Genomic DNA, 27,909 nt, shown 5'->3' with positions numbered 1-27,909 from the left:
CAGGGACAGCCCAATGGAGGCCATTCTTTCTGCGAAGTCCCGAGTGGCCCCTAGCAAGGTCCTGTTGGCATGGATGTAATAATAATAATAATAATAATAATAATAATAATAATAATAATAATTCCCCTAGGTTAAATCCCCTACCAAACTAGGTGTCGTCTTATGGTTCTAGGAAACTAACAATCTTATTTCTTTCGGCCAAAGGTTTTCAGAAGAGAATTCTGTGTAGAATTTCCCTCTTCCATTTTCTAACCCTTCCAGAATCTTCTCTTCCTGCTGCTGCCGCTGCAGAACTAGTCCGCAAAATGGCACCCTCAATTTTGCCTCCTGAAAATCAGGCGGGTAGAGAATTTTGGGGTCCTGTTTCCACTCGCCCCCAAATTGCACTCCCACTGAGCCCTTCCCAATCTACAAACACCGTTTGTAAGCTGGTCGGGGCGGAGACCTGTCTGTAAGTTATAAGACCTGTGGGGTCACTGCATTGATTTCCTCACGCTTCGCAACCATTTCAAACACACACACCCCGGACATCTTCCTTGCACACCATTACCTATTTTTCTTTTAGATTATAGTGGATATTTTTTCTGTTGCTATGGAGAGAGCTATGCAAACTGACAGGGCTGTATATATAAATAATAGCAATCCCTCCTGACTTTAAAAATCTCCTTATGCTTCCTGCAAAAGTCCTCAAAGTTGTGGCTTTAATTACAATTTCTCGGTTGCCGCTGAACAGCAACCCATCCCTCAAGGCAGCGCATGGCGATTGGAAGGCACACCTTGGCAGATGTTGTTTTCTCCGGAGACCATGTAATTATAAGCCATGCAAATCTCAAACAGTTGCCTATAAAGAGCTATAAAAAGAACCGTATATGGTATAGATACCTGGTGAATCATTTGACCAGGATTTGCTTTTTTGCAGTTTCAATACTGCCCCCTGGTGGGTGAAGCATATATCGTTTATTTTATTTATTTCACAAAATTGACACACTTCTTGATTGTAAAGAGGAAAACCACCAACTTCAAAGATAAAACAAGGAAATCAAGAAAAATTGGCAACGAAATGGAAAATGCTAAACCAGATTAAAATTCACACCAATTTTCTAAGCATCTTTGTAGTTTGTCTAAACAGGAATGTTGTGGTTTAAAAAAAACATCCAGGGGGGGTAGGATAATTGGTTATCCAGCACGGAGATTGTTTTTCAGTCTGGAATGAAAAATTTATCAGAGAGTGGGATATATGCAGAGTATATGTGAAAGAACACTGTCAAAAGGTCAATCCTTTGGCAGGTCTTGATTGAGCTTCGTTGTGTAAGTAGGATAATTTTATAAAATTAAATTTATATAAGTCAAATAACATAGAGAAAGTAAAGCTTAAGCGTGTATTTAAGGAACTTAATTCGGGAACACAAGGGGAAGATTGGAGGTCTTGTCAAATTTAATCACAAATGGATGTGCAAACCAAGTATTAGTAAAAGAATGAATAATGGTTCATTTTTCATTTCTTATTTTGCCTATAACTTCTATTGCATATTTCTGTTATAAAGTTTTCAACCAATAAAGCATTTAAAGAAAGAAGAAGGAATGAAGACCTTGTGAATGAGGCAGGGGTGGGAAGGTTTACTAGATGGTGCAAAAAAAGAATGAATTCATGAACACGGAATCGCAGAATCTTGGCACTGGAAGGGACCCTAAGGCTCATCTAGCCCAACGCCCAGCAACACAGAAATCACAGCTGAATGATCCCTGAATAATCACCCAACCTCTGCTTAGAAATCTCCAATGGCAAATCACGTTGGAACGCAGAACTCCTGACACAAATTGGCAAATTTGTTTCTGATAATGCTAATTATGCAGAATGAAAGATCTCTTCCGCTATATCAAATTAAAAAGATTTTGCAAGAGGAGATGGTTTTTGCAGAGCCCGGAAGGCACCATTTGCCAGCCTGGCGCAACCAAGGAGGGGGAAGGAAATTCAGTTTGCCTCCTCTTTTTGCATGAGCTTTCCTAACTCCGACTCCACCAAACAACACACAAACCGAAATGCTGCTGTTCTGAGATCCCCGTTTCCCATGCGTTGCAGCGGGTTGGACTAGATGACCCTTGAGAGGTCGCGCCCCACTCAACAATTCAGTGATTCTATGTTAACAGCTCATTCCTTCCTTCGGTCTGCCAAAGTTCAACCGGGACTGCGTTGACAGCTAGGGCCATTGCTGGATAGAGAGCCTGCCCACCGTAGTTTGCGCATTGGTTACTGGATTGCCGCAATGCTCTCCTCTGGGGCTTCCCTTGGGTTTGATCCAGAAGCTGCAGTCAGTGCAGAATGCTGCAGCACGATTGCTGACAGGAGAGAGGCCTTGCCAGCATGAAACACATGGGCTCAGAGATCTGCTGCTGGCCCGAGATCAAGGTGTTACAATTAGAAACTGTTGTACGTTGAATTGGCAAAAGTGACAGGGAAACTGAGAGGTCATAGTGCTCAAACATTTAGAAAAAAATGGGACATGTACAAAAAAATACCTTAAGGAATACTGTAGTAATATGACATCAACGGCAGGCCTTGAATGACTTCTGTGATTATGTGGACATTTATAGAATAATGTTAGTAATGAAAATTAACAAAGGTATATGGAACAACTGATTGGTTCAAAATTGGGGAAGGAGTACGGCAAGGCTGTATATTAAGCCCCAGCTTATTTAACTTATATGCAGAATTCATCATGCAAAAGGCTGGACTGGATGAATCCCAATCTGGAATTAAGATTGCCGGGAGAAATATCAACAACCTCAGATAGGCAAATGACACAACTTTGATGGAAGAAAGTGAGGAGGAATTAAAGAACCTTTGAAGGAGGGTGAAAGAGGAGAGCGCAAAATATGGCCTGAAGCTCAACATCAAAAAAAGGGAAGATCATGGCCACTGGTCCCATCACCTCCTGGCAAATAGAAGGGGAAGAAATGGAGGCAGTGAGAGATTTTACTTTCTTGGGCTCCATGATCACTGCAGAGGGTGAAAGCAGCCACGAAATTAAAAGACGCCTGCTCCTTGGGAGAAAAGCAATGAAAAAGCTAGACAGCATCTTAAAAAGCAGAGACATCACCTTGCTAACAAAGGTCCGTATAGTTAAAGCCATGGTTTTCCCAGTAGTGATGTATGGAAGTGAGAGCTGGACAACAAAGAAGGCTGATCGCCGAAGAAGAGTTTGGATTTGATATCCTGCTTTATCACTACCCGAAGGAGCCTCAAAGTGGCTAACATTCTCCTTTCCCTTCTTCCCCCACAACAAACACTCTGTGAGGTGAGTGAGGCTGAGAGACTTCAGAGAAGTGTTACTAGCCCAAGGTCACCCAGCAGCTGCAGGTGGAGGAGCGGAGGCGCGAACCCGGTTCCCCAGATCACGAATCCACCACTCTGAACCACTACACCACACTGGCTCTTGAAGGATTCATGCTTTTGAATTATGGTGCTGGAGGAGACTCTTGAGGGTCCCACAGACTGCAAGAAGATCCAACCTCTCCATTCTGAAGGAAATCAGCCCTGAGTGCTCACTGGAAGGACAGATCGTGAAGCTGAGGCTCCAAGACTTAGGCCACCTCATGAGAAGAGAAGACTCCCTGGAAAAGACCCTGATGTTGGGAAAGATTGAGGACACAAGGAGAAGGGGATGACAGAGGACGAGGTGGTGGGACAGTGTTCTCGAAGCTACCAGCATGAGTTTGACCAAACTGCAGGAGGCAGTGGAAGACAGGAGTGCCTGGCATGCTCTGGTCCAGGGGGTCACGAAGAGGCAGACACGACTAAACAACAACAACAAAATGGACAAGATAAGTAGTAGATGCATGGTGTTGTGACAGGAAGTCATTATAGAAGAAAGAAGAATTTATTGTGATTGGATGTAACACTTATTACCGATTTTATTTCTCAGGACAAACTTTTGTTTGCTTTTTAAAAAACCAATAAAGCATTTAAAACAAAAAAACAAGGCGTTACTATTAGTATACAAAATCCTTCACTACTTGGGACCAGTCTACCTGTGAGATCGTCTTACCCCATATTCTCCTACCTGAGCACCTGGAGTGATGGAATTGGCACTTTGGCAACACTTTGAAACTCCCTGCTTGTTGACACCTTCATTGCACACTTTTTGGACTCGCTGAAGACATTCTTATTTGGGCGAGCCTACCCACACTGAGAAAGTTTGAGGGAGTTTTAATTTGTTTTCCCCTGTTCTATTGCAGTTCTAGTTTTCTGTACGTTTTCAAACATGGTGGCATTTTCTAAAATTTATTGCATTATCTTGTTTTGCAAACCGCTTTGAGGTTTTCTCCTCTGTTATAGTGGTATATAAACTTTATTAAATACATGAACTATGCTGGCTCTCCTTTCTTTGCCCTGCTCCAGGATAGACCACTGGAACAACGAGAAGGAGCGTGTGGTGGTCATCACAGACTCCGCCCTCCTGGTCTGCAAATACGACTTCATCATGCTCAAGTGCTTGGAGCTGCAGAGAGTCCCCCTGAGCTACATCAACCGCATCTGCCTGGGCCCTTTCACCTTTCCTGAGAAGTCCTTGGACAGGTGAGGCACACACCTGCAGGTGGTCAGCGTGATTATTCGGGGGGGGGGGAGGGAGGAGGTTGTGATGGCTCCAACCTGCTTTTGATATGCACTGCTGAAATGGAGCCTGAATGTTCATGGAATCACAGGATCGTAAAGGTGGAAGGGACCCCAGAGGTCATCCAGTCCAACCTGCTGCAGTGCATGGATCTCAACTAAAGCATCACTTTGTGGGCTCTCCTTCCTTGGAGGCTTTTAAGCAGAGGTTGGGTGGCCATCTGTCATGGCCATCTGTCAGCTGAGATTCCTGCATTGCAGGGGGTTGGACTAGATGACCCTTGGATGTACCTCCCAACTCTAAAATTCTATGATTCTATAATAATAATTAATAATTAAAAAAATTATACCCCGTCCTCCCCGGCCAGAGCTGGGCTCAGGGCGGCTAACACCAGTAAAATTACAGTAAAAACAGTAAGAACATATTAGGGGGAAAAACCAATTTAAAATACAGGTTAAAATGCAATTTAAAATGCAGCCTTGATTACGATTACGATATCTTTATTGTCATTGTCCCTTGCGGAACAATGAAATTGAAAAATTTCATTTTAAAAGTAGCCCATAGATCAAGACCATAAGGGGAGGGAAACATAAGGGTTAGACTGAGTCCAAACCAAAGGCCAGGCGGAACAGCTCTGTCTTGCAGGCCTTGCAGAAAGATGTCAAGTCCCGCAGGGCCCTGGTCTCTTGTGACAGAGCGTTCCACCAAGTCGGGGCCAGTACTGAAAAGGCCCTGGCTCTAGTTGAGACCGATCTAACCACCTTGAGACCTGGGACCTCCAAAATGTTGCATTTGTGGACCTTAAGGTCCTCTGCGGGGCAGACCAGGAGAGGCCTATGAAGAAGGACTTCCTTTTATCTGTCCTAAATCTTTCAGCATCCCTCTTCACTGGATGCCCATTGCATGTCTCCTCCGCCCGGCCTTTTCTCTAAACCGAAAAGCCCCAAATGTTGTAGCCGTTCCTCTTGGTGGGGAGTTTCTCCATCCCTTCAATCCATTTGGTTTCCCTTCCCTGAGCCTCCTCCAGCGCCCTTGTTAAAGGCTCCCTCTGGAGAGACTATGCAGCTGACAAAACTCCCCTGTTCCAGCCAAGGAGACTACTCAGCGGTGGGCGAAGCAAATGGACCTGGCAAAAGAGGAGGGAGGCATTGGTGGGGCAGAGTCTCCTAGGCTCCACTCCCAATGTTTTCTGGGTTTAGGGTTATGCGGTAATTATACGCCGTTCCAGGCATCACGAGGTTTGCTTTTAAAATATATATTAAAAAGATAATCTTCATCATAATACACAGTCCTTAAGAAAATAATTGCCGAGGTTCTTATGAATGGCTGCATATGAATGGCACCGACAAGTTTGAACACAGCGCACATTCCAGTCGCGGAAGAGGCTTCTTGCCTTCGCTTCCAACACCCAACGCCTTGTGATTTTTGCAGGCTGCTCTTTTCATTTCCCAGTTTGAAAAGGCCCTTCCTTTCCTGTTTGTTTTAAAAATGCCAGGCTTTGTTTTGCTGTGTGCATCTGGGGGCAATCGTCTCTCGCAGAAGATGCCCAGTTTTGAGCAAGTCTCTGCACTCTTCAGGGGCACACAACACATCTTCAAGTGCACAAACAAGACTCTGCTTCTACCCTCCTGCCTGGGGAGTGCTACTTGGAGGGCTTTAAGAGAGGATTGGACAAATTGATGGAGGAGAGGACTATCATTTCCTGGAAGCCCCTGGGATGGGAGAGGGCTCTTGGGTTCAAATCCTGCTAGGGGGTTTCCTGCAGGCATCTGGTTGGGTGCTGAGAGAACAGGGTGCTGGACTAGAGGGGCCCCTGGTCTGACCCAGCAAGCTCTTATTAGGGTCTTACATTTGAATGTAAGTCACTTAGTCGTAATTAGGTAATATGCAGCTTTCCCATACTGGAATCAAACCTGCAACCTTGGTGTTATCAGCACCACACTCTAACCAACCGAGCTATCCAAAGCACATGACAAGCTGTAATAATAATACAGTCACATACCTTAGTTTTCGAACAGCTTAGTTCCTGAACGTTTTGGCTCCCGAACGTCGGAAGTGACTGCTCCAGTTTGCAAACTAGTTTTGGAAGCTGAACGTCCGACGAGGTTTCCGCAGCTTCTGATTGGCTGCAGGAGCTTTCTGCGGCCAGTCAGAAGCTGTGATTTGGTTTTCAAATGTTTGGAAGTTGGACGGACTTCCAGAATGGATTCTGTTCGACTTCCAAGGTAGAAGTGAAATAATAATAATAATAGTTTGATAATAGTGCAATGTGGAATGTAGCCTCTCCCCAAGAAATAGGCAGAATCAGGTTCCTGTGCTAGGAGAAAGTTCTGGTTTTAATATTCCAGAATTGTTGGTGGACATTAATATATTCATATCTGTTTACGAATAAACTTTCCCCCTCTAGAAACAAGTTGCTTGAAACAGCTTACCAAACAAAAATGCAAGCATATAAATAATGCTCTTTCCGGAAAGCAATTACCAGGTGCTTCACTTTACAGGCTAACATGCTCCAAGAAGACTGATTGCCTGCCCCAAGGATCTTCCAGTTTAACATAGCAAAAGGGGGCCAGTTGAGCTGCGGGTTCCAGTTAAGCTACGTTTCCCAAGTGCTGTGCAAAATCGCCCTCCCCGTGCCAGCCATCTCTCGCTTCCTTGGGCTGGTGGAAAGGAGGGGGGGGGGAGAGAGAGAATTGGCTTGAGGTCACTGTTCCCAAATTGCTCTGCCCACCGCATGCCAAAGTCGGGCTCCTCTTACTGACTCTCCTCGGGACGTGCCCAAACTTGGTTTCCGAGTGGCGAGGCCAAGCTGGTGGGGTTGTTGTGGCCGTGTTGTGCTAAGGTAAGAGGGGAAGAAAGCATCATGTTCACATAATGGAAACGGAAGCAGTCAGCTTGGCACACCTGCAGAGCGCTGAATGCTCCAGAGATTAACTTATTCAAACATTCGGCCTCCTCTCACCAGTGACCTTGCAGTGACTCTACCATACCTGGAAATGGGTTCCAAAGGGAGAGTGGTTTGCAGATCTGCCCAGCACCTGGAGATTGTTTAGAGGCAGGGCTTCTGGAAAAGAAGGAAAACCATAGAATTGTAGAACTGTTGAAAGGGGCCATGAGGGTCTCTGAGCCCAAGCCCCTGCAATGCAGAAATCTTTTTGCCCACGGTGGGTCTCAAATCCATGCTTGTCCAATAGGTAGATTGTGAACTACCGGTAGATCACCGGACGTCTGTGGTAGATCACCAGTCGATCAGTGGCTCCCCCCAAAGAAGCTACTGTAAAAAACGTTGACTCCCCTAAAAAAGGCTCAACATCTTTGCCCTGCACCCCTAAAATGACCTGAACCACCAAAAACAGGGCTTTCCTTCCTAAAAAAAAAGCTCAACGTCGCTTTCCTCTTCCCTAAATAAGCTCAACAATTTTTATGTGAACCCCCAAAGCAGGGCTTTCCTTCGTAAAAAAAAAAAGGTCCTGAACCCCCCAAAAGGGGGTAGATCACTGCCAGTTTTTAACTCTGTGAGCAGATCGCAGTCTCTTGGAAGTTGACCACCCCTGCTCTACATGTATTAGATAAATTCAAGAAGGATAAAGCTATCAGTGTACTAGACAGGGTGGCTCTGCTCTGCCTGAACAATGGGAGGCAGCAATGCTTCTGAATATCCGTTGCTGGAAATCAGAGAATGGGAGAGCTGTGTTTGAATCCTGCTTGTGGATTTCCCATTGAGGCATCAGGTTGGCCACTGTGAGAACAGGATGCCAGACTAGACGTCAAAGTGCAAGTAGATAAATAGGTACTGCTCTGGCGGGAAGGTAAACGGCGTTTCCGTGTGCTGCTCTGGTTCGCCAGAAGCGGCTTAGTCATGCTGGCCACATGACACGGAAGCTGTACGCCGGCTCCCTCGGCCAATAAAGAGAGATGAGCACCGCAACCCCAGAGTCGGCCACGACTGGCCCTAATGGTCAGGGGTACCTTTACCAGCACCTATACCAGCACCTTGTCTTTAGCCCCAGAACTCGATGGGAGGCAATGCAACTCTTTCAGCAGTGATGTAACCTGATGGTCCTATCCCGCCCCCAGGGGTTTAAGACTGAGATAGGCCACGCACACTCTGAATATTCCTTGGGACAAGAGTCTGCCTCTCTTGGCGTGGGTGTTAGTGTATAAAACACCGATGGGTTCAAGACTAGACGCTTTCTGAAACAAAGCACAACCACCCTTCAAAATCCACACTTCTCTGAATTTTGCAGTTCACTTCTCCAACCAAGTAATGTGTACATAAATGCACCTATTAGTGAAAGCAGCATGCAAAGTGCATTAGATAAGGGGAAATTGCATTGCAAAAAGTGCATATAGCAATTATACAAAACTTGTGTACACACTATTACTGTAAATATGCACTAATGTCCTTTTGAATTTGCTTTTTTTAAAAATAAAAATAAATAAATTGCCAACTGGTGTAGAGTAGTGAACTTAAGACTGGGAAAATACTGAAATGAGAGAAAACCAAGACTTAGATTTGGTCATCACACAAGTCCTTTGGAGCTGGTTAGAATCATTTTTGGGGTTCTTTCTCTACCTCCCAAGACCCAGCTTGCAGTCACAATGTACAACATGCCCCATGGTAGATTAAGGCCTAGTTTGGCGCAGTGGGGCAGTGAACAAGCACAGTACCTGTGCTACAGACTTGCCATGTTTGAGAAGAGATGGCGTCCCACCTCTGCAAAGGAGTGTTTGCTGCAGGCAGCTCACACATGAGCTTATGTCAGAGAGAATAATCTATACTTTTTGCATGTGCGTGTGTGTGTTTGGGGGGGAATGGAGAGGTTTGTAAGCCAAAGAGTATGGGGAAGTCTGTACCACCCATTGTTCCACGGATGAGGCAATGCTGTTCACGGAGAGCCAAAATGCCCTTGGCTAGTGATCTCATGCTCTTGAGAAGGCTGGGTGCCTGCTGGTTTTTGGACAGGGGATTAGGCAAGACTGCAGCTGAGTTTCACTCTGTTCTTCAGCAGGTGGCAGTCTTCCCTCTGGCTACAGAAGGGATGGATGTCCCCAAGGGAGGGGGGCGTGCAAGGAGAACGAAGAAGGCGCTCCCAAGGGTTATTTCCAGGCAACATGTCAAACCATTTTCTCCTTGCTCTGCCCTTGAGGGCTCTAAATATTCACCCCGGAGAGAGTACAAATTCTAAGGCCGGGGAGAATTTGCTGGCCGAGGTCCTTGCGTTTGCTGGAAGGGATACAGGATTCCTGTCCTTCCTCTAGCCCACCCTCGCTGGCCCAAGGATGGCATGCGCACAATCTAAGAGTCTTCCACCCCACTGTATAGCATTGCGAGAGATTTGGGGCTGGCGTGGAGACAACGCTCAGATTGTATAAGACTTAATGGGCATGCCTGAGATGCTCAGATGGCCCCAAGCACTGAGAAGAGGTTGTAGCTTAGGGAACAGAGGACCTTTTGTTGTTGAGTCGTTTAGTCATGTCCAACTCTTCGTGACCCCCTGGACCAGAGCATGCCAGGCACTCCCGTCTTCCACTGCCTCCCGCAGTTTGGTCAAACTCACGCTGGTAGCTTCGAGAGCACTGTCCCACCATCTTGTCCTCTGTCGTCCCCTTCTCCTTGTGCCCTCCATCTTTCCCAACATCAGGGTCTTTTCCAGGGAGTCTTCTCTTCTCCTTCTCATGAGGTGGCCAAAGTCTTGGAGCCTCAGCTTCAGGATCTGTCCTTCCAGTGAACACTCAGGGCTGATTTCCTTCAGAATGGAGAGGTTTGATCTTCTTGCAGTCCATGGGACTCTCAAGAGTCTCCTCTAGCACCAGAATTCAAAAGCATCAATTCTTCGGCGATCAGCCTTCTTTATGGTCCAGCTCTCACTTCCATACATCACTACTGGGAAAACCATAGCTTTAACTATAAGGACCTTTGTTGGCAAGGTGATGTCTCTGCTTTTTAAGGTGCTGTCTAGGTTTGCCATTGCTTTTCTCCCAAGGTGCAGGCGTCTTTTAATTTCGTGACTGCTGTCACCAGAGGACCTATTTGGATGCAAAAAGCTCCAGGGTCAACCTGTGGCAACATCTGCAGGAGGGCTGCAGCCAGGGGTCAATGCAAGCATAAGAACACAGGAACAGTCTGTTAGATCAGGCCCATCTAGTCCGCCCTCCTGTTCTTACAGGGCAGGACCAGATACCCCAATGGAAAACCAGCAAGCAGGATCCCAGCGCAAGAGCTGCTCTCGCCTCCCGTGGTCCCCAGAAACCAGGAATCAGAAGCTTCCTCCATCCGTGGGGGCAGAGCAGAACCAGGCTTGCTAGAGCCATCGATAGCCCTCTCCTCCTCCTCCTCCATGAATTTAATGGATCTTCTTTGCAAGCCATCCAAGTCAATGGCCATCACTGTTTCCTGCGCCATAGGAGGGGAGAGGGCTCTTGGGCTCCAGTTCTGCTTGGGGGTTTCCCAGAAGGGTATCTGACCGGCCACAGGATGCTTGGTGAGGTGGGCTCCCTATGGTCTGATCCAATAGGGTCCTCTTAAGTTCCTATCAGGCCAAAGGCCCAGACATCCTTAGTTCATTTGTTAGAGCATGGCGCTGATAACGCCAAGGTTGCAGGTTCGATCCCAGTATGGGACAGCTGCATATTCCTGCATTGCAGGGGGTTGGACTAGATGATCCTCAGGGTCCCTTCCAACTCTACAGTTCTATGATTCTATTTTATTCTTGGTGATCCTGAGAGGCAGAACAAGGAAAAACCGTTGACATCTATTCTGCTTGTACTCCATGTCTCTTGTAAAAATATTATGTCATAACCTTGGATGAATTTAACAAAGGGCGGGTCAGATGCCTTTTTAGGCCAGCTTGCGATATTCCATGTTAGAAGGCTAAAGTTGGCTTTGCTGAAGTCTAGTCTTTGTCAGTTGTCTTCTGAAGAACTTTTGGAGTTTGCCATTTTTTGTGGCAACTGGCTGTCATTTATTCTGGTGGTGTCCTTACATGGTGGTCTCTGTTATACCAAATTGCAATTCAATGTATTCCTGTTGTGTTTTATGATTTTCCTGATATTGTAAGTGAGCCGGAACTGGTCTGTGACCGTAATAATAAAATTCTAATTCGGTGGTGCTGTGGGTAAAAGCCTCAGCTCCTAGGGCTTGCCGATTGAAAGGTCGGCGGTTCGAATCCCCGCGGCGGGGTGCGCTCCCGTTGTTCGGTCCCAGCGCCTGCCAACCTAGCAGTTCGAAAGCACCCCCGGGGGCAAGTAGATAAATAGGGACCGCTTACTAGCGGGAAGGCAAACGGCGTTTCTGTGTGCGGCTCTGGCTCGCCAGAGCAGCAATGTCACGCTGGCCACGTGACCCGGAAGTGTCTTCGGACAGCGCTGGCCCCCGGCCTATAGAGTGAGATGGGCGCACAACCCTAGAGTCTGTCAAGACTGGCCCATACGGGCAGGGGTACCTTTACCTTTAATTCTAATTCTAATCTATTCTATCCACCATCCTGTACTCACAGTGGCTCAGCGGATGCCCCGTTGTGAAGGCCACAAGCTGGACATGAGTGCAGCCCCCAACCTGCTTAGAAGTTTTCGAGCTAGGAAAAGGAAGTGTTAGAGCCCTCCAAACTGGTTTATTGCTTTTGTGGGGGTCTTGTGCAAGATGTCAGTGAAATGACCACAGACCATTTGTAGTGGATTTATACCACTGATGGCTGTTGGCTGTGATGGCTATGCTGTGTCGCCATGGTCAGACACGGAAAGGCTTCCAAACACCAGTTGGCGAAAACCACAGGAGTGGGGAGCTGTGTTCGAATCCTGGAGATTTCCCATTGAGGCATCTGGTTGGCCACTGTGAGGACAGGATGTTGGGGAAGATGGGCCCTGCAGCCTGATCTAGCAGGCTCTTCTGATATTCTGTGTGTTTCAATTTCGATTACATCCTAGGTTGGTGTGTTGAGAAAGGGGCTGAGCTGGTTGGCTTTTTTTTGGTTCCTCCCCACTTTGTGATGATTCAAGGATCCGTTCTCTTGGACGGGGTGCAGGGATGAGAGAAGCCGGGATGTTCTGGATTGGCGGTGCCATTCGGAGCGTGCCCGGTCTTGCTCGTCAATCTGGCACGAGTCTCCCAGCGGAGGAAAGCAGATGGCTGCCATCACGTTGGAAGAGAAAACGCCACTGGGAGCCAAGTTTGTGGGCTTGGTGCTACAGCCTCCCCATTGCTCCCCCCCTCCAGATTGAGAATTAAAATAAGAAACAAACAGCCAACCAAGATCTGAAAGGAGGATCTAGTTAAATGCCCTCCTCGCACCTGAGTCATGCTGATTATTTAGGGTGTGCTTTCTGCCCCTTCAGGGGTTTGGTGTGTTCCTGCCAGCCCTGCCCAGCCAGATAATGCCAAATCAGTCCCTTGGCAATGTCTGACTCCATCTCACTTTCTCTGTACCTCTCAGGAGGCAATTTTAAAAGGCCGTTTTCCCTCCTTTGGAGCAGGGCTTTTTGATCCTCTGGCCACCTCTGTCCTTGACCCAGTCTGGCTCCTCTGATCTTCTTATGATTACCAACAAATCTTCTATGCAATGTTGGCCATACTGGGTTTCTGGTAGCAGCAGCTGGGACACAACATCTCCAGCAAGTCCTCTCTCCTCCTTGTATCACACTAGGCTCCTCTTTGGGGCAGTTTCACCAGGTGCTTACCTGTGTCATTCACCTGGATGGGAGAGAAAAAAGGTGTAGAGCCAAAGCTAACTGCACAAGTGCACTTAAAGAATGTCCCCAGGTTAAATCAAAGAGCTGGTTCAAAGATGCAGGTAAAAGGTAAAGGTGGGGTTGTGGTGCTCATCTTGCTTTCAGGCCCAGGGAGCCAGTGTTTGTCCACAGACAGCTTTCCAGGTCATGTGGCCGGCATGACTAAACCGCTTCTGGCGCAACGGGACACTGTGACAGAAGCCAGAGTGCATGGAAACACTGTTTACCTTCCTGCCACAGTGGTACCTATTTATCTACTTGCACTGGTGTGCTTTCGAACTGCTAGATTGGCAGGAGCTGGGACAGAGCAGCGGGAGCTCACCCTGTTGTGGGCATTCAAACTGCTGACCTTCTGATTGGCAAGCCGAAGAGGCTCAGCAGTTTAGACCACAGCGCCACGCGCATCCTTTGAAAGTTGCAGAGCAGAGCTAAGTCAGGGAACAGCAGCACAACAGAAAGGGGGGAATCTGCTCACTCCAATCACAAAATCTAAGGTGGATTAGGAGCTGGGAAGCCTGAGAATCCCAACTGAAAGAGGAGCAAAAATGGCCAGCGTTTGCTCGTTCGTTCCACATGCAGAATGAACATTGATCCGTATCCACTGTTATTGCTTTGAGTCCACAAACAAGAGCTCAGTCAGGAGAGCATGAGACTCTTAATCTCAGGGTTGTGGCTTCGAGCCCCATGTTGTGCAAAAAGATTCTTGCATTGCAGGGGGTTGGACTAGATGTCCCTCAGGGTCCCTTCGTGTTCTACAATTCTGTGATTCCATGTCATTTATTATGCCCTCCAGTTTTGCATTGTGTTTCCTTTGCATAGGAATGAATGGAACAGCAGGATGCTCATTAGTTAAGTGTGTAAAATTCCACCACAGGAGAGACAGCAAGGCAGATAAGGTAGCTTTTTTATGTCAGAAGTCAAACTGCCGCAGGACTGAAAGAGAGCTGCGTGTGGCCAACCCAGATCAGAAGAGACATTGATGCCTTCTTGCACCCCTATCTATGAGTGTCATGAACTATCCTAGTTTTGTATGATATATATATATAATATAATTTATTATTTATACCCCGCTTATCAGGCTGGACTTCCCCAGCCACTCTGGGCGGCTTCCAACAAAATATTAAAATACAGTAACGGATCAAACATTAAAAGCTTCCCTAAACAAGGCTGCCTTCTGATGTCTTCTAAAAGTCTGGTAGTTGTTATTCTCTTTCACATTTGATGGGAGGGCATTCTACAGGGCAGGTGCCACCACCGAGAAGGCTCTCTGCCTGGTTCCCTGTAACTTGGCTTCTCGCAGTGAAGGAACCGCCAGAAGGCCCTTGGTGCTGGACCTCAGCGTCCGGGCTGAACGATGGGGGTGGAGACGCTCCTTCAGGTATACTAGACCAAGGCCGTTTAGGGCTTTAAAGGTCAACACTAGCACTTTGAATTGTGCTTGGAAATGTACTGGGAGCCAATGTAGGTCTTTCAGGACCAGTGTTATATGGTCTCGGCGGCTACTCCCAGTCACCAGTCTAGCTGCCGCATTCTGGATTAATTGCAGTTTTCGAGTCACTTCACAGGTAGCCCCATGTAGAGCGCATGGCAGTAGTCCAAGCGGGAGATAACTAGAGCATGCACCACTCTGGCGAGACAGTCTGCGGGCAGGGAGGGTCTCATCCTGCGTACCAGATGGAGCTGGTAGACAGCTGCCCTGGACACAGAATTGACCTGAGCCTCCATGGACAGCTGTGAGTCCAAAATGACTCCCAGGTTGCACACCTGTCCTTCAGGGGCACAGTTACCCCATTCAGGACCAGGGAATCCCCCCAACTCGCCCGCCCCCTCTCCCCCCAAAACAGTACTTCTGTCTTGTCAGTATTCAACCTCAATCTGTTAGCCGCCATCCATCCTCCAACTGCCTCCAGAACCAGGGACTCTGCCATGTGGTCTGTTCTAAAGAGTCCTGCCTTCCTCTGGTGAGGAGGAGGATGGGGGGAGGCTGCCTTTACAGATTTGAAGTAAGATTCAGATGCTGACACAGTCAGATTTTGTGCATGGAATGTGGGGAGGCTGCCACACACACACACACACACACACACACGCTTATTGGACCCACAACTTTTGACTTCCCTCCCCAATCTCGCCGATTCACGTTAAGCAGTAGTTGTTGCTCACTTGCTTAACTCCCAAACCCGTTTGTTTGCTTAAAGTGTCGCATTAGAATGTCCTCCGAAATGCATTTTGCGGCAAAGGGGATTCATTGCACGAAGCACCCAAACCCGCAGCCTGAAATGCTTCCCCTAAGTGATTTATCTCCTGAAACCATGCGGGTAATTAGAGGAACACAAAGAGGAGATTCGAAAATCCCGGTGGGATTATCGCCAAAAGGCATTGTCTGCAACGCTGGCCCTTAGAGTTGATGAGAGCAGCAGCAGCAACAACAACAACCAAGCCCAGGGCAGGAATTGGACTCAGGCCTCTTTCAGGAAGACAGGGGAAATCGTGGACGGTTGCCCTTATCCGGCTAAATATGGCGTGGTTGTCGTGGCTGGTAGCTCTCTCCTCCATGAATTTATCCAGTCCTCGGGCTTCCGGTGGATCGTGAAAGTGAAAGCAAGTGGGATCTCCTGCGTGCAGGAGAATCCAGCTTTTGAGGGGGAAAGGGGGGGTCTGCAAGGGTGATGCAGCCTCCCAAATACTCTTGGAAGGGAATTCAAGAGGCAGGGATCCCAGCACTGCCAGTTAATTTCTCCCCCGGTCGCCAAGTAACCTTCTTTTAGGAGGCGACGAGAGCGACGGGGTTGAGACGTCGGCAGCGGGAGGCCATTTCTACCTCTCAAAAGCGAAGCCCCAAACTTGCGCACAGAGCGATCCGTTCTCAAAAAGAAGGAAAACGAATTGGGACTTATAATTGGAGTTTAAAAAAAGATTGATTGGAACTAATTCGAGGCGGTAAGGTGGAAAAAAGGAGGTCAGCCTTGCCGGGAATTTTATCTAGGCACAAGAGGAATTCACGGAGCGGAGAACTGTAAGTTTTGACAAGCGGAGAGTAATGGGTATATTTATGACCCTTTCTTAGAAAACTTCCCACACAAAATGAACTGAGTTATGCTGAAATGATAAAAGGAGATTTGTGGGGAAGTGAGAGAAAAACAGCCTGGGGAGAGTCGGCTGTGAGCGCTGGGGAGTTACCGGAGATAGTGAGACGGGATTACTTTCACTTCTAAAAGAAACTGCGCAATCTATTTTATGGTCGTTAAGATAAAGATTTGGATTAAAAATAAAGTGGCCGGTTCAAGCAACCAGGAAAGAAATAAGACGGACACCAATTTTTGCTTGGCTTCAGGAGGGGAGTCTTTAAGAATTTGGGGATTGTAAATTGGTTACGGGAGCACCCCCCCTCTCCTTTGCTCTCTTTGGAGTTATAAAGAAAGAGATACAAAGTGCCATTTTGACGCCGCGGCAGGAGCTTCCTGTAGCCATTTTGTGGCAACAAAAGAACTTTTTCTCTTTGTGCTACTGTATCCAAAACTTTGGGAAGTGCTGTGTTGGAGACGTTATTGTGTGGGAGATATATTTTTTCTCCCCCTTTTTTTTCTCTCCCTTGTCCCTGGAGTGAAGGATCTGAACTCTCCACCCTACTCCAGCCTGCACTTTGGGTCTTTCTATCACCGTATTGTTTTGGGATTTAATAAGGCGACCTCTGCAGGATATGGTAAGAGGTGCATGAGGGAAGCTCTTTGTACTATTTGGAATTTGGCAACAAACCCTAAGGAAATGGCCAGCCAAGTGGCAGGAAGATAAAAGGAGTGTGGATTTACAGTGAACCTGGCGAGCTTCTGACTTTCTGACTCTCTGATCTCTTGACTTTCTGTCTTGACTCTCCAAGGAGTTTGGTATATTTAATTCATTTGTTGTTCCATTTGTTGCAGATAGAAAAATTTGGTTATATTTCTGAAATTTCTGAAATAATTTCTGAAATTAACGTGAAAGGGAAAAGAGTATTGGGAGTATTGGGAATTGTTTTGAATATTGGGAATTGTCTTGAGTACTATAGAAATCTAATTTAATTGAAAATTTTATTGGAAATAATTAATTTAATTGAAAAATTTATTCGAAATATCTGGAACTTTATTTGAAATATTGATATTGGAAAACCTATTTGGAACATTGATATTGATATTGAATATTGAATATTGAATACTTAAGGTTGCAGATAATTGAGAATGGCATATACACAGAAAAAAAGCGAGGGTGCAACACCAGGAGAAAGAAAGGGTTCAAGACAAGAACCAGAGTGGAAAGCAGATATTGTTAAGATGTTTACAGAATTAAAGGCGGACATAAAGGGTAGTGAGAAGAATTTAGAGAATAAATTAGGTCAAATGGAAACAAAACTGGAGCAAATGGACAATAAAATAGATGTGACAGTGAGTGAATTGAGGGACCAGATGAAGGACATTGTTAAGAAAAATACTGAGATTGTCAAAAGGACACAGAATCTAGAGGAAGGAATGAAAAGGACAAAGTCAGACATGAGAGAGATGAGGAAGGAAGAGGAGAAAATGAGAGCGGAAATATCAGAAGTAAATAGGATGCAGGATGAGGTGTGGGACGCGATTGCGATGAACGAACTTCGGCAACGGGCAACGAATCTGAGACTGAGGGCGGTGCCAGAAGCCCCAGGAGAAAAAATTAAAGAGAAATTGACGGCAGAAATTGCCCAGTGGTTGGATATGAAAATAGAAGACGTGGAAAAGGCAATACAGAATGCCTTCAGGATTAAAACAAGAACAGTCAGAGCGAAAAAACTCCCAGGGGATTGCCTGATTATTTTTAAAGATAGAGAAATGAGAAATCTGATTTTGCAAAAAAACAGAGAAAAACGTTTGAACATCGACGGGAATTACATAATTTTCTTTAAAGATGTGCCGATGAGGCTTTTGAAAAAAAGGGATCAATATAGACAATTGGTTCAAACATTGAAGAAGAATGGGATTGAATTTAAATGGGAATTTCCCGAAGGCGTGTCATTTGCATATAAAGGGAAGAGGCACAGGCTGATAAAAAAGGAAGAAGTAGAAAAATTTTATAGAAGATACAAAGAGCTGACCAGGGAAGAAGAAGAGACAGAGGAACCGGGGACAGGAGGTGATGAAGGGGACTCAGCAGAGCTGGAGGAGGACGAAGAAAGAAGTAAAAGGGACAGGAGGAGGGGAAGAGGAGAAAAAAGAGAAGACGAAGAGGATATTGATAAAGACGAAGAAGAGGAAGAGAAATAAAGTAAAAATATTTAATTGGCAGACAACATGGCACTGAAACTTTGGACTTGGAATGTGAAGGGAATGAACGATAAAAAAAAGAGAAATAAATTGGGACAATATTTAAAACAAAAAAATTTGGACATTATTTGTTTACAAGAGACGCATGTTAAAAAATCACATAGAAAAATTTTGGTCAACAAAAAGTTGGGGAACGAATATATTTCATCAGATAAAAGCAAAAAGAGAGGGGTGGTTTTGTATATAAAAAGTAAATTAGAGGCACAACAACTTTTTAAAGATGAGGAAGGAAGATATATTGCAGTACAAGTCAATTGGCAGGGCGAGAAGTTGGTAGTAATCGGAGTGTATGCACCGAATGGAAGTAAAGCAGAATTTTTCAAAAGTTTGGAGGAAAAATTATTTGAATATTTGGATCAAAAAATGATAATCATGGGTGATATGAATGGAGTGGTTTCAATAGAAATGGACAGACTACGAGATAAAGAGAGAAAAAAGGAAGGGAAATTACCAAAAACCTTTTTCGATATGGTAGAAAATTGTAACTTGGTGGATATATGGAGATTGAGACACCCACTGGAAAAACAATTTACCTTCTACTCGGAGGTAAATCAATCAATGTCACGAATTGATCAGATTTGGGTGTCCAATGAATTAACTACAAGAATGCAAAAAATTGAGATCCAACCAAAGGTATTATCAGATCACAACGCGGTAAAAGCCATTTTGAAAGGATTTGAAGAAAGATCTTATAGGTGGAGGCTGAATGAGAGTCTTTTTGATGACCAGAAAATAGTAGATAATGCTCAGAAATGTCTAAAAGACTATTTTGTAAATAATGTCAATAAGGGGACAGAAATGAGTACGGTTTGGGATGCAAGTAAAGCGGTCATGAGAGGATTCTTCATTCAACAAAATGTGATTAAGAATAAAATGAGAGAAAAAGGAAAGAAAGAGATTCTCAGACAAATAATGGAAAATGAGAAAAAATTGACTATAAGACCAAAAGATGAAAAAGTAAAACAAAGTATAAAAATACTCCAGACGCAATTCGCAATGATAATCAATAAAGAAGTAGAATGGAATATAAGAAGAATGAAACAAAAGAACTTTGAATTTGCAAATAAATCAGGGAAATGGCTGGCGTGGCAAATTAAGAAAAGGAAAGAGCAAAATATGATCAACAAAATAAAGATAGAGGATCTGGAAATTGTGAGTCAGAAAGGTATAAGGAAAGGTTTTGTGGACTTCTACCGTGAACTGTATAAAAGAAAGGAGAAAATTAATATGAAATTAATAGAGGAATATCTAGAGAAGAAAAAGGTGCAAAAAATATCGGAGAGTAATAAAAACAAATTGAACAAACCAATAGAATTAGAGGAGATTCAAATGGCAATAAAGGATTTGAAAAGCGGGAAGTCACCGGGACCAGATGGATTTAGTGCAAGATATTATAAAGAATTGAAATACACCCTGCTTGTACCATTAAGAGAAGTAATGAATAACATATTGGAAAAAGGAGAAATACCGGAGACCTGGAAAGAAGCATATATAACATTTATTCCCAAGCAAGATTCAGATTTGACACAAGTAAAGAATTATAGGCCAATCTCACTATTGAATAATGATTATAAAATGTTTGCTAGTGTACTAGCAAGCAGAATGAAAAAGATATTAAAGGAAATGATCCACAATGATCAAACAGGTTTCCTTCCCGGAAGACAGATGAAAGATAACATAAGGAATGTAATTAATGTAATAGAATATCTGTCAAGCGGGAAGGACAAACAAGCAATGTTAATATTTGTGGATGCAGAGAAGGCCTTTGATAATATTTCTTGGGAATTTATGCTAAAGAATTTAGAATATATGGATACAGGTCAAGCTTTTCTGAATGGTATAAAGGCAATATATTCAGATCAAAGAGCGAAGCTGATTGTGAATAATGTTATCACTGAAAATATTGCCATAACTAAGGGTACAAGACAAGGGTGTCCTTTGTCTCCGTTATTGTTCATCTCGGTCCTGGAAGTGTTTTTGAGATCAATAAGAGACAATGGAAATGTAAAAGGTGTAACAATAGGATGTAATGAATACAAGGTAAAAGCCTTTGCTGATGATTTGGTTTTAACTATTGAGGATCCTGAGCAAAGTATAAAAGAGGTGTTGGAAGAGATAGAACAGTTTGGTAAGGTGTCTGGTTTCAAATTAAATAGGAAAAAGACCAAAATAATGGCTAAAAACATCGACCAAGAAATAACTGAAAGAATACAGCAACAAACTGAGATGAATGTGGTTAAAAAAGTAAAATATCTAGGGATCATGTTAACACCCAGGAATATTGACCTGTATCAGAATAATTACGTACCAGAATGGAATAAAATCAAAAGGGACCTGGAGGTGTGGGGAAGAATGAAATTATCATTCTGGGGAAGAATTGCAACGATAAAGATGAGCGTGCTACCGAAACTGTTGTTTTTGTTTCAGACAATTCCAATAATCAGGGGTGTGACAATATTTAAGGAATGGCAAAGAACAATATCAAGATATATATGGCAGGGCAAGCGGCCAAGAATAAAATTTAAGATACTGACAGATGTGAAAGAAAGAGGAGGCTTTGCCCTGCCAGACTTAAAGCTGTACTATGAAGCTTCGTGTCTTTGCTGGATAAAGGAATGGATAAAATTAGAAAACACACAATTGTTGGATCTAGAAGGGTATGACAATAGATTCGGGTGGCACGCATATTTATGGTGTGAAAAGAATAGAGTGCATAGAGGTTTTGAAAACCACATCTTTAGAGGACCGCTGAATGAGGTTTGGAATAGGTATAAAAACCTTTTAGAATTCAAAACACCATACTGGTTATCACCATTGGAAATTATGAGTGTAAGAAAGGTCAATATGTCAGGGAATTGGATTACATATGAGAATTTGATGGTGAAAGAAGGTAATAAATGGAAACTAAAACCATATGAAGAAGTTAAGGAAAATGTATATGATTGGCTGCATTACCACCAGATAAATGCGATGTTTAAAAAGACAGTGTGGGAAAGAGGTTTCCAAGAAAAGCAATCGAGGTTTCAGCAGGAAATTTTGAATACTGATGTTAAAGTTCTGTCAAAAATGTATAAATTATTGCTTGAGTGGCATACGAAAGATGAGGAAGTGAAATCGGTTATGATCCAGTGGGCCAAAGATTTCGGATATAATATTCAGTTTGATCAATGGAAAAAATTGTGGGAGGAAGGAATGAAATTCACTGCATGTACTACAATAAAAGAAAACGTAATGAAAATGATGTATAGATGGTACGTAACACCAGTGAAACTTGGTAAGATGTATAAAATCTGTAACAAATGTTGGAAATGCAAAGAAAAAGAGGGAACATTTTACCACATGTGGTGGGAATGTAAAAAAGTGAAATGCTTTTGGGAAATGATTTATAATGAGATGAAGAAAATGTTGAAATATACATTTATCAAGAAACCAGAAGCATTTCTACTTGGGATAGTAGGGAATGAAATTAGTAAGAAAGATGTGAAACTGTTTAGATACGCAGTGACAGCAGCAAGAATTTTGATGGCCCAGAAATGGAAGCAGGAAGAAATGCCGACCAAGGAAGAATGGAGAATGAAATTGATGGAGTATGCAGAGATGGACAAATTGACTGGAAAAATAAGGAACCAACGTGATCAGAGATTTTCCGAGGACTGGAGTAAATTTACAGAATATATCAAAACTGAATGTGAGGAGCAACTAACGCTTGTTGGCTTTCAGGAGGCTTTGTGAAAAAGACTGATAGAAATATTGTTTAAAAAGAAAGGTTAAGATTAAGAGATATAATGTGCAATATAAATGTAAGAAATGTGAGACGTAGTGAGAGTATGGAGAATTCTCAGATAGGCTGATGGAAGTCAAAAAAGATGTTTATGTCAAAACAAATGTTAAATCTGGAAAAAATGTTTATTGGAAAGTGAATAAAAATTATTTATTAAAAAAAAAAAAAAAAGAATTTATCCAGTCCTCTTTTCAAGTGATCTACTTTGATGGCCATCAGTGCATCTTGTGGGAGAGAGTTCCACAGCTCAACAGTGTGCTGCGTGAAGAAATAAACTTCCAGGAGAGATGGGAGGAAGATTGGGGAGGGGAAATGAGACTTAGCCAGGATACTTTGGGCCTAAGGGTCCATTAATTCTAGCTTTGCCTCCCTCTCTCAGGAAAGAAAACGCTCTTCAAAAGCATGAATAATATCTCACTAAGTCGCTAGTAAAGCCCTTTCTCCATTTCCCACTTTGATTTTGGGACGGCACTTAGGCTGCCTTGTAAACTGGGCTGCAGAGCACTGTAATTATCTTTGGCTGTGTCGCTTCAAGGGCGTAGTCTCCGCTCAGAGTTGCACTGCCCTGCAAGGCAGAACCAGTGCATGAGAAAAGGGAAGCAAGAATAAGGAGAGGGAGCCTGGAGAGAATGGCCACCCGGCCTCAGGGGTTCTTCAGCTGTGAGGGGTAGCTCAGCCGGTAGAGCATGAGACCCTTGATCTTGGGGTCATGGGTTCGAGTCTGGCATCGGGTTAAAGATTCCTGCATTGCATGGGGTGTAATAGATGACTCCCGTGGCAACTTCCAACTCTGTAAATCTGTGCTTCTGTGATTACGCACTGCAGAAGGTTACATAAGAAGGCCCATCTAGTCCAGCATCCTGCTCTCACAGTGGGCAGCCAGATACCTGTAGGAAGCAGGATCTGACCACAAGAGCCCTCTCTGACCAGTAGCCTTCAACAGCCCTCTCCTCCATAGATTTCCCCAACCCTCTTTTTAAAGCCATCCAACTCTGCTTCCTGTGGCAGAGAGTTCCATAGTTTCATTAGTGCAGGCCAGTGGTTCTCAAACTTTTTTCCCCCAGCCACACTTTCAGAAGAAAAAATTGTTCATGCTGCACCATTTTTTTAATTAATAAGAAATACACTTTGCCGGAGACTTCCGGAGGCGGCGCGAAACCGTGATGGCGGACCTCTTCGAGCTCTGAAGAGGGGCACCGCAGAAAAGGGTTGTTTCGCTACGGCGCAGCGGCAACCCATCAAGAAAAACCACGGACAGAGAGAGTCCGTGGCCGTGGGACTCGGCGGGCACCTGGAGCGACCCCAAATTCGCGGAAGGGACCCCGTAAGGGGCTCCGGAGTGAAGGAGGGGGAGCGGTGCTGTGAGTTCATCGCTCTTTCTGCGGAGGCGAAGCCGCGCGGCTGTCACGGATGAGCGCTGACCTTTCTTCCAAAAAATACTACTCTGAAACAGCAAACCCGTGAGTAAGGACTTAAGATTTGTTACAATAACTTGAAGAAATTTGGCTGAAACCGGGAGACGAGAAAGAGGAAGTCCGTCTTCCGGCACTGCTTATAAGATCAAAGCAGACTGTTTAAAGAGCGGAAAGCGCTGTGAACAGGGAAGCTTTAAGGCTTTAAAGTGGGACTTTCGTGCACACTTGAAATTCTATTCTTAAAGGAAGAAAAAATACAGTTTAAATTGGACTTGGAGCGGTCCCCCATGGGGCGAGGGAAGACTCTAACCCCAAATCTTCGGGTGGCCGGGTGAAGTTGCTTGACTGCGGAACTGTTACAAACTTCCAGATACTTTTGTAACTGAAGTGCAACTTTTGGGCTTACTTAGTTTGAGTGGATACAATTGCAGGCACCTTGTTGGAACATTGTTAAACGTTTTAAAGTGCTCTGCAGGACTTTTTTCTTAGTGTTTTGGAACTAACTTGCTTTTAAAATTGTTTTTGAAAACGGAAACTTTAATGGCGGAAAAGTTACCTTCTTCTTACTAACTTTTGGTGGCACTCCCCCTAGAGGACATTGGATAACAAAGGCCTGGGAAAAGTTTTTTTGCTTACTTTCTTTCTCCAGACTGTTTATAAATTTGGACTTGTCTTTCCCATGGGATTACAACATCTGACCTTGAACATTGACTGATGAGTGGTACAGGAAAGACAAGAGCAGCCAAAGCTAAGGAAGCTAAGGAAAAAGAAAAAGCAAAAAAGCAGGCACAGCTTTTGCAAACAACTTTAACTCAGGGACGTAGACTATCAGTGCCTGCTGTGCTTGCAACACAAAAAGTAGAAAGTGAAAAGCCTGAAAAATCTGAAGAGGAAGATATGGCATCAGGAGGAGCAGAGGCAGCACTGAAACAAGTTTTGGAACAATTGTCAACATTAAATCAAAAAATTGATAACCAATCAACAAAAATTGACCAAGCTACATCCTCGATCCAGAAATTGACAGATCAGGTTTCCCAACACACCCAAGCAATTGAAAAATTGCAAGGAGCAACGGAAGAGAACCGTAAATTGGCAGGGGAAGCCGTTGAAATTGCAACATCAGCTAAAAAAGAGGTTGAGGAAGTTAAAGCAGAAGTCAAGCCTCTGCATAAACAGATAGGGGACCAACAAACCTATCTCTCTTTGGTGGAACTGAAAAACCGGGAGACTAATCTTAGGCTTAGGGCGGTCCCAGAAATCGAACAAGAAGATTTGATTGGATTTTTGACAACAGAATTTTCAAAGTTCTGGGGCTTAAAAGAAGAAAGTGATTTTAAAATAGTATCGGCTTTTCGACTGGGAAGATTGGTAAGAAAAGATAGATCTAGAGACTGTCTAATAGCTTTGAGATCAAGAGAGGAGAGAGACAAAATATTAGGCCTACACTTCAAAAACTCAATTGAGATACAAGAGAAAAGGGTGGAAATCTACCGAGATATTCCTAAACAGCTATTGGATCTGAGAGCCACCTATTCAGAATTGGCTAAGTTGTTGAGACTTAACTCAATCCCTTATAGGTGGGAGTTCCCACAAGGACTATCATTTACTTACAAACAGAAGAAGGTTAAAATAAGATTACCAGAGGATCTACAAAAGTTCCAGCACGACCACGGAGAAGATCTCCAAAAAGAAGCAGCAGCCCTTTGGCCTATACTTAAACCAGGACCCACTCTGCCAGCAGGCGGAGGGACGCCTAAACCCTCGGAATTAGAGGAAAAAGAAGATACACCGCTCTAGGTGTAACAGAATAGTTCAGGATGTCTCTGCAGCTACTCAGTTGGAATATAAATGGCGGAAATTCCCCGGAGAAAAGAAGGAAACTGTTTCATATATTGAAGAAAGAACAATTGGATATTATTTGTTTACAAGAAACCCATGTGACCAGGCTCCACAGGAAAGTTTTGGTCAACAAAAGACTAGGCCAAGAGTTTATTTCCTCAGACAAGGTAAAGAAAAGAGGAGTGGTGATTTATGCTAAGGAGAGCCTGATACCTAAATTTTTATTCAAAGATGAATATGGAAGAATTCTGGCAATTGAAATCCAGACCCAAGGAGAAAAAATATTGATACTAGGAATTTATGCTCCAAACGACGGGAAATCAGAATTTTTCAAGAAGCTGCATGAGACGCTGCTGGACTATCTGGACTATGCTAACATCATAATGATGGGAGACATGAATGGAGTGGTGTCTACACATATGGATAAGTCTTATAACCAAAATCTAACATCAGACGGCAGACTGCCTAAAACTTTTTTTGAAATGACTGACAATCTGGATTTGATTGATATATGGAGGACAAAGAACCCCCTAGGTAAAGAAGGAACTTTCTTCTCTGAGGCCCACCTGTCCTGGTCAAGGATCGACCAAATCTGGACCTCCAGGGGGCTGGCACCCAAGACTAAAAAGGTGGAAATCTGCCCAAAAACATGCTCCGACCACAACGCTCTGAAATTAGATCTCAGACTTACTCAAACCGGTTCCTTCAGATGGAGAATGAATGACACTCTTTTAAGAGATCAAGAGATTGTGAAAAAGGCCCAAAAAACATTAAAGGACTATTTTGAGATAAATTTGAATACTACAGTAGAAAAAAGAACGATCTGGGACGCAAGCAAAGCTGTCATGAGGGGGTTTCTGATACAACAGAATACAATTAAGAAGAAGCTCTGGAATGGAAAGAAAGATAAAATACTGGAGAAAATACATCAAGGAGAGAAAAAATTGAGAACTAAACCAAAGTCAAAGGATCTGTTGAGAGAAATTAAATTCCATCAAGCAGAATATTCAAAATTGATTAATCAGGAGATTGAATGGAAAATAAAACAGATGAAGCAAAGATCCTTTGAATCAGCAAATAAATGTGGAAAGCTGCTAGCTTGGCAGCTGAAAAAAAGACAAAAGTTGAATACAGTTACAAATCTAGAGATTGAAGGAAGAACGGTGCAGAAACCAGAGGAAATTAGGAAGTGCTTCCACAGATATTTTAAAGAACTTTATGTACAGGGGCCTCAGAAAGAATCAGAGATAGATCATTTTTTAAAGACAAATGGACTATCAAAAATAACTCAAGATAAAAGATCAATCTTGAACTCTACAATAACCACCCAGGAAATCGAAAGTGCCATTCAGAACATGCAACTAGGCAAATCTCCAGGCCCGGATGGGCTTACCTCCAAATACTACAAGACTTTGAAAGACTATTTAACACAACCCTTGTTGGAGGTATGCAACCAGATCATGGATGGGAAGAGGGCACCAGAAACGTGGAAAGAAGCGTTCATCACATTGATACCTAAGATAGAATCTGAAAAGACTCAACTCAAGAACTACCGCCCCATCTCACTCCTGAATGTGGATTACAAAATATTTGCAGACATTTTGGCAAGTAGACTTAAAAAAGTTTTAATTGAAGTAATTCACAAAGACCAAGCAGGCTTTCTCCCTGGTAGACATTTATATGAGAATACCAGAAACATCATCGATATTTTGGAACTTTTACAAACTAACAGGAACACAAGGGCGGTGTTAATTTTTGTTGATGCGGAGAAAGCATTTGACAATATATCTTGGATGTTCATGAAGAAAAACTTGGAAGGGATGGGAGTGGGGCGGGGGTTTGAAAATGGGTTACGAGCAATTTATTCAGAGCAAAAGGCCAAATTAATAGTGAACAATGTGGTGACGGAGGAGTTCAAAATTGAAAAAGGGACACGACAAGGGTGCCCTCTATCCCCTCTTTTATTCATTTCAGTCCTGGAGGTGCTATTGAACATGATAAGGGAGGACCGGCTGGTACAAGGGATAGAGGTCGGAGTGAAACAATATAAACTTAAAGCTTTTGCAGATGACCTAGTTTTGACATTGCAGGAGCCAGAATCCAGTACAAAAAGAGTTCTTGAACTTATATCTGAGTTTGGTCAGGTGGCGGGGTTTAAGTTGAACAAACAAAAAACCAAGGTTTTGACCAAGAATTTGACACTTACA

The 27,909-nt window shown here is 43.9% G+C and overlaps 1 protein-coding gene and 1 long non-coding RNA gene across 3 annotated transcripts in view; both read left to right on the top strand.

Moving 5' to 3' along the window:
• Positions 1–27,909, top strand: part of TPRG1 (tumor protein p63 regulated 1) — a 62,138-nt gene that overhangs the window by 13,142 nt on the left and 21,087 nt on the right. For both annotated transcript variants that reach the window (XM_083442429.1, XM_083442430.1), the window contains exon 4: positions 4,400–4,576. In XM_083442429.1, coding sequence (XP_083298555.1) covers positions 4,400–4,576 — 177 coding nt within the window. The remainder of the gene's footprint in view (positions 1–4,399; positions 4,577–27,909) is intronic.
• LOC310678558 overlaps positions 1–27,909 on the top strand; it is a 59,111-nt gene that overhangs the window by 10,115 nt on the left and 21,087 nt on the right. The window lies entirely within an intron of this gene.

Source organism: Podarcis tiliguerta (assembly GCF_965153285.1).
Source record: "Podarcis tiliguerta genome assembly, chromosome: 5".
Taxonomy (NCBI): domain Eukaryota; kingdom Metazoa; phylum Chordata; class Lepidosauria; order Squamata; family Lacertidae; genus Podarcis; species Podarcis tiliguerta.
Note: the sequence above shows the minus strand (reverse complement) of the source record. Positions and strands in the feature narration are given on the sequence as shown.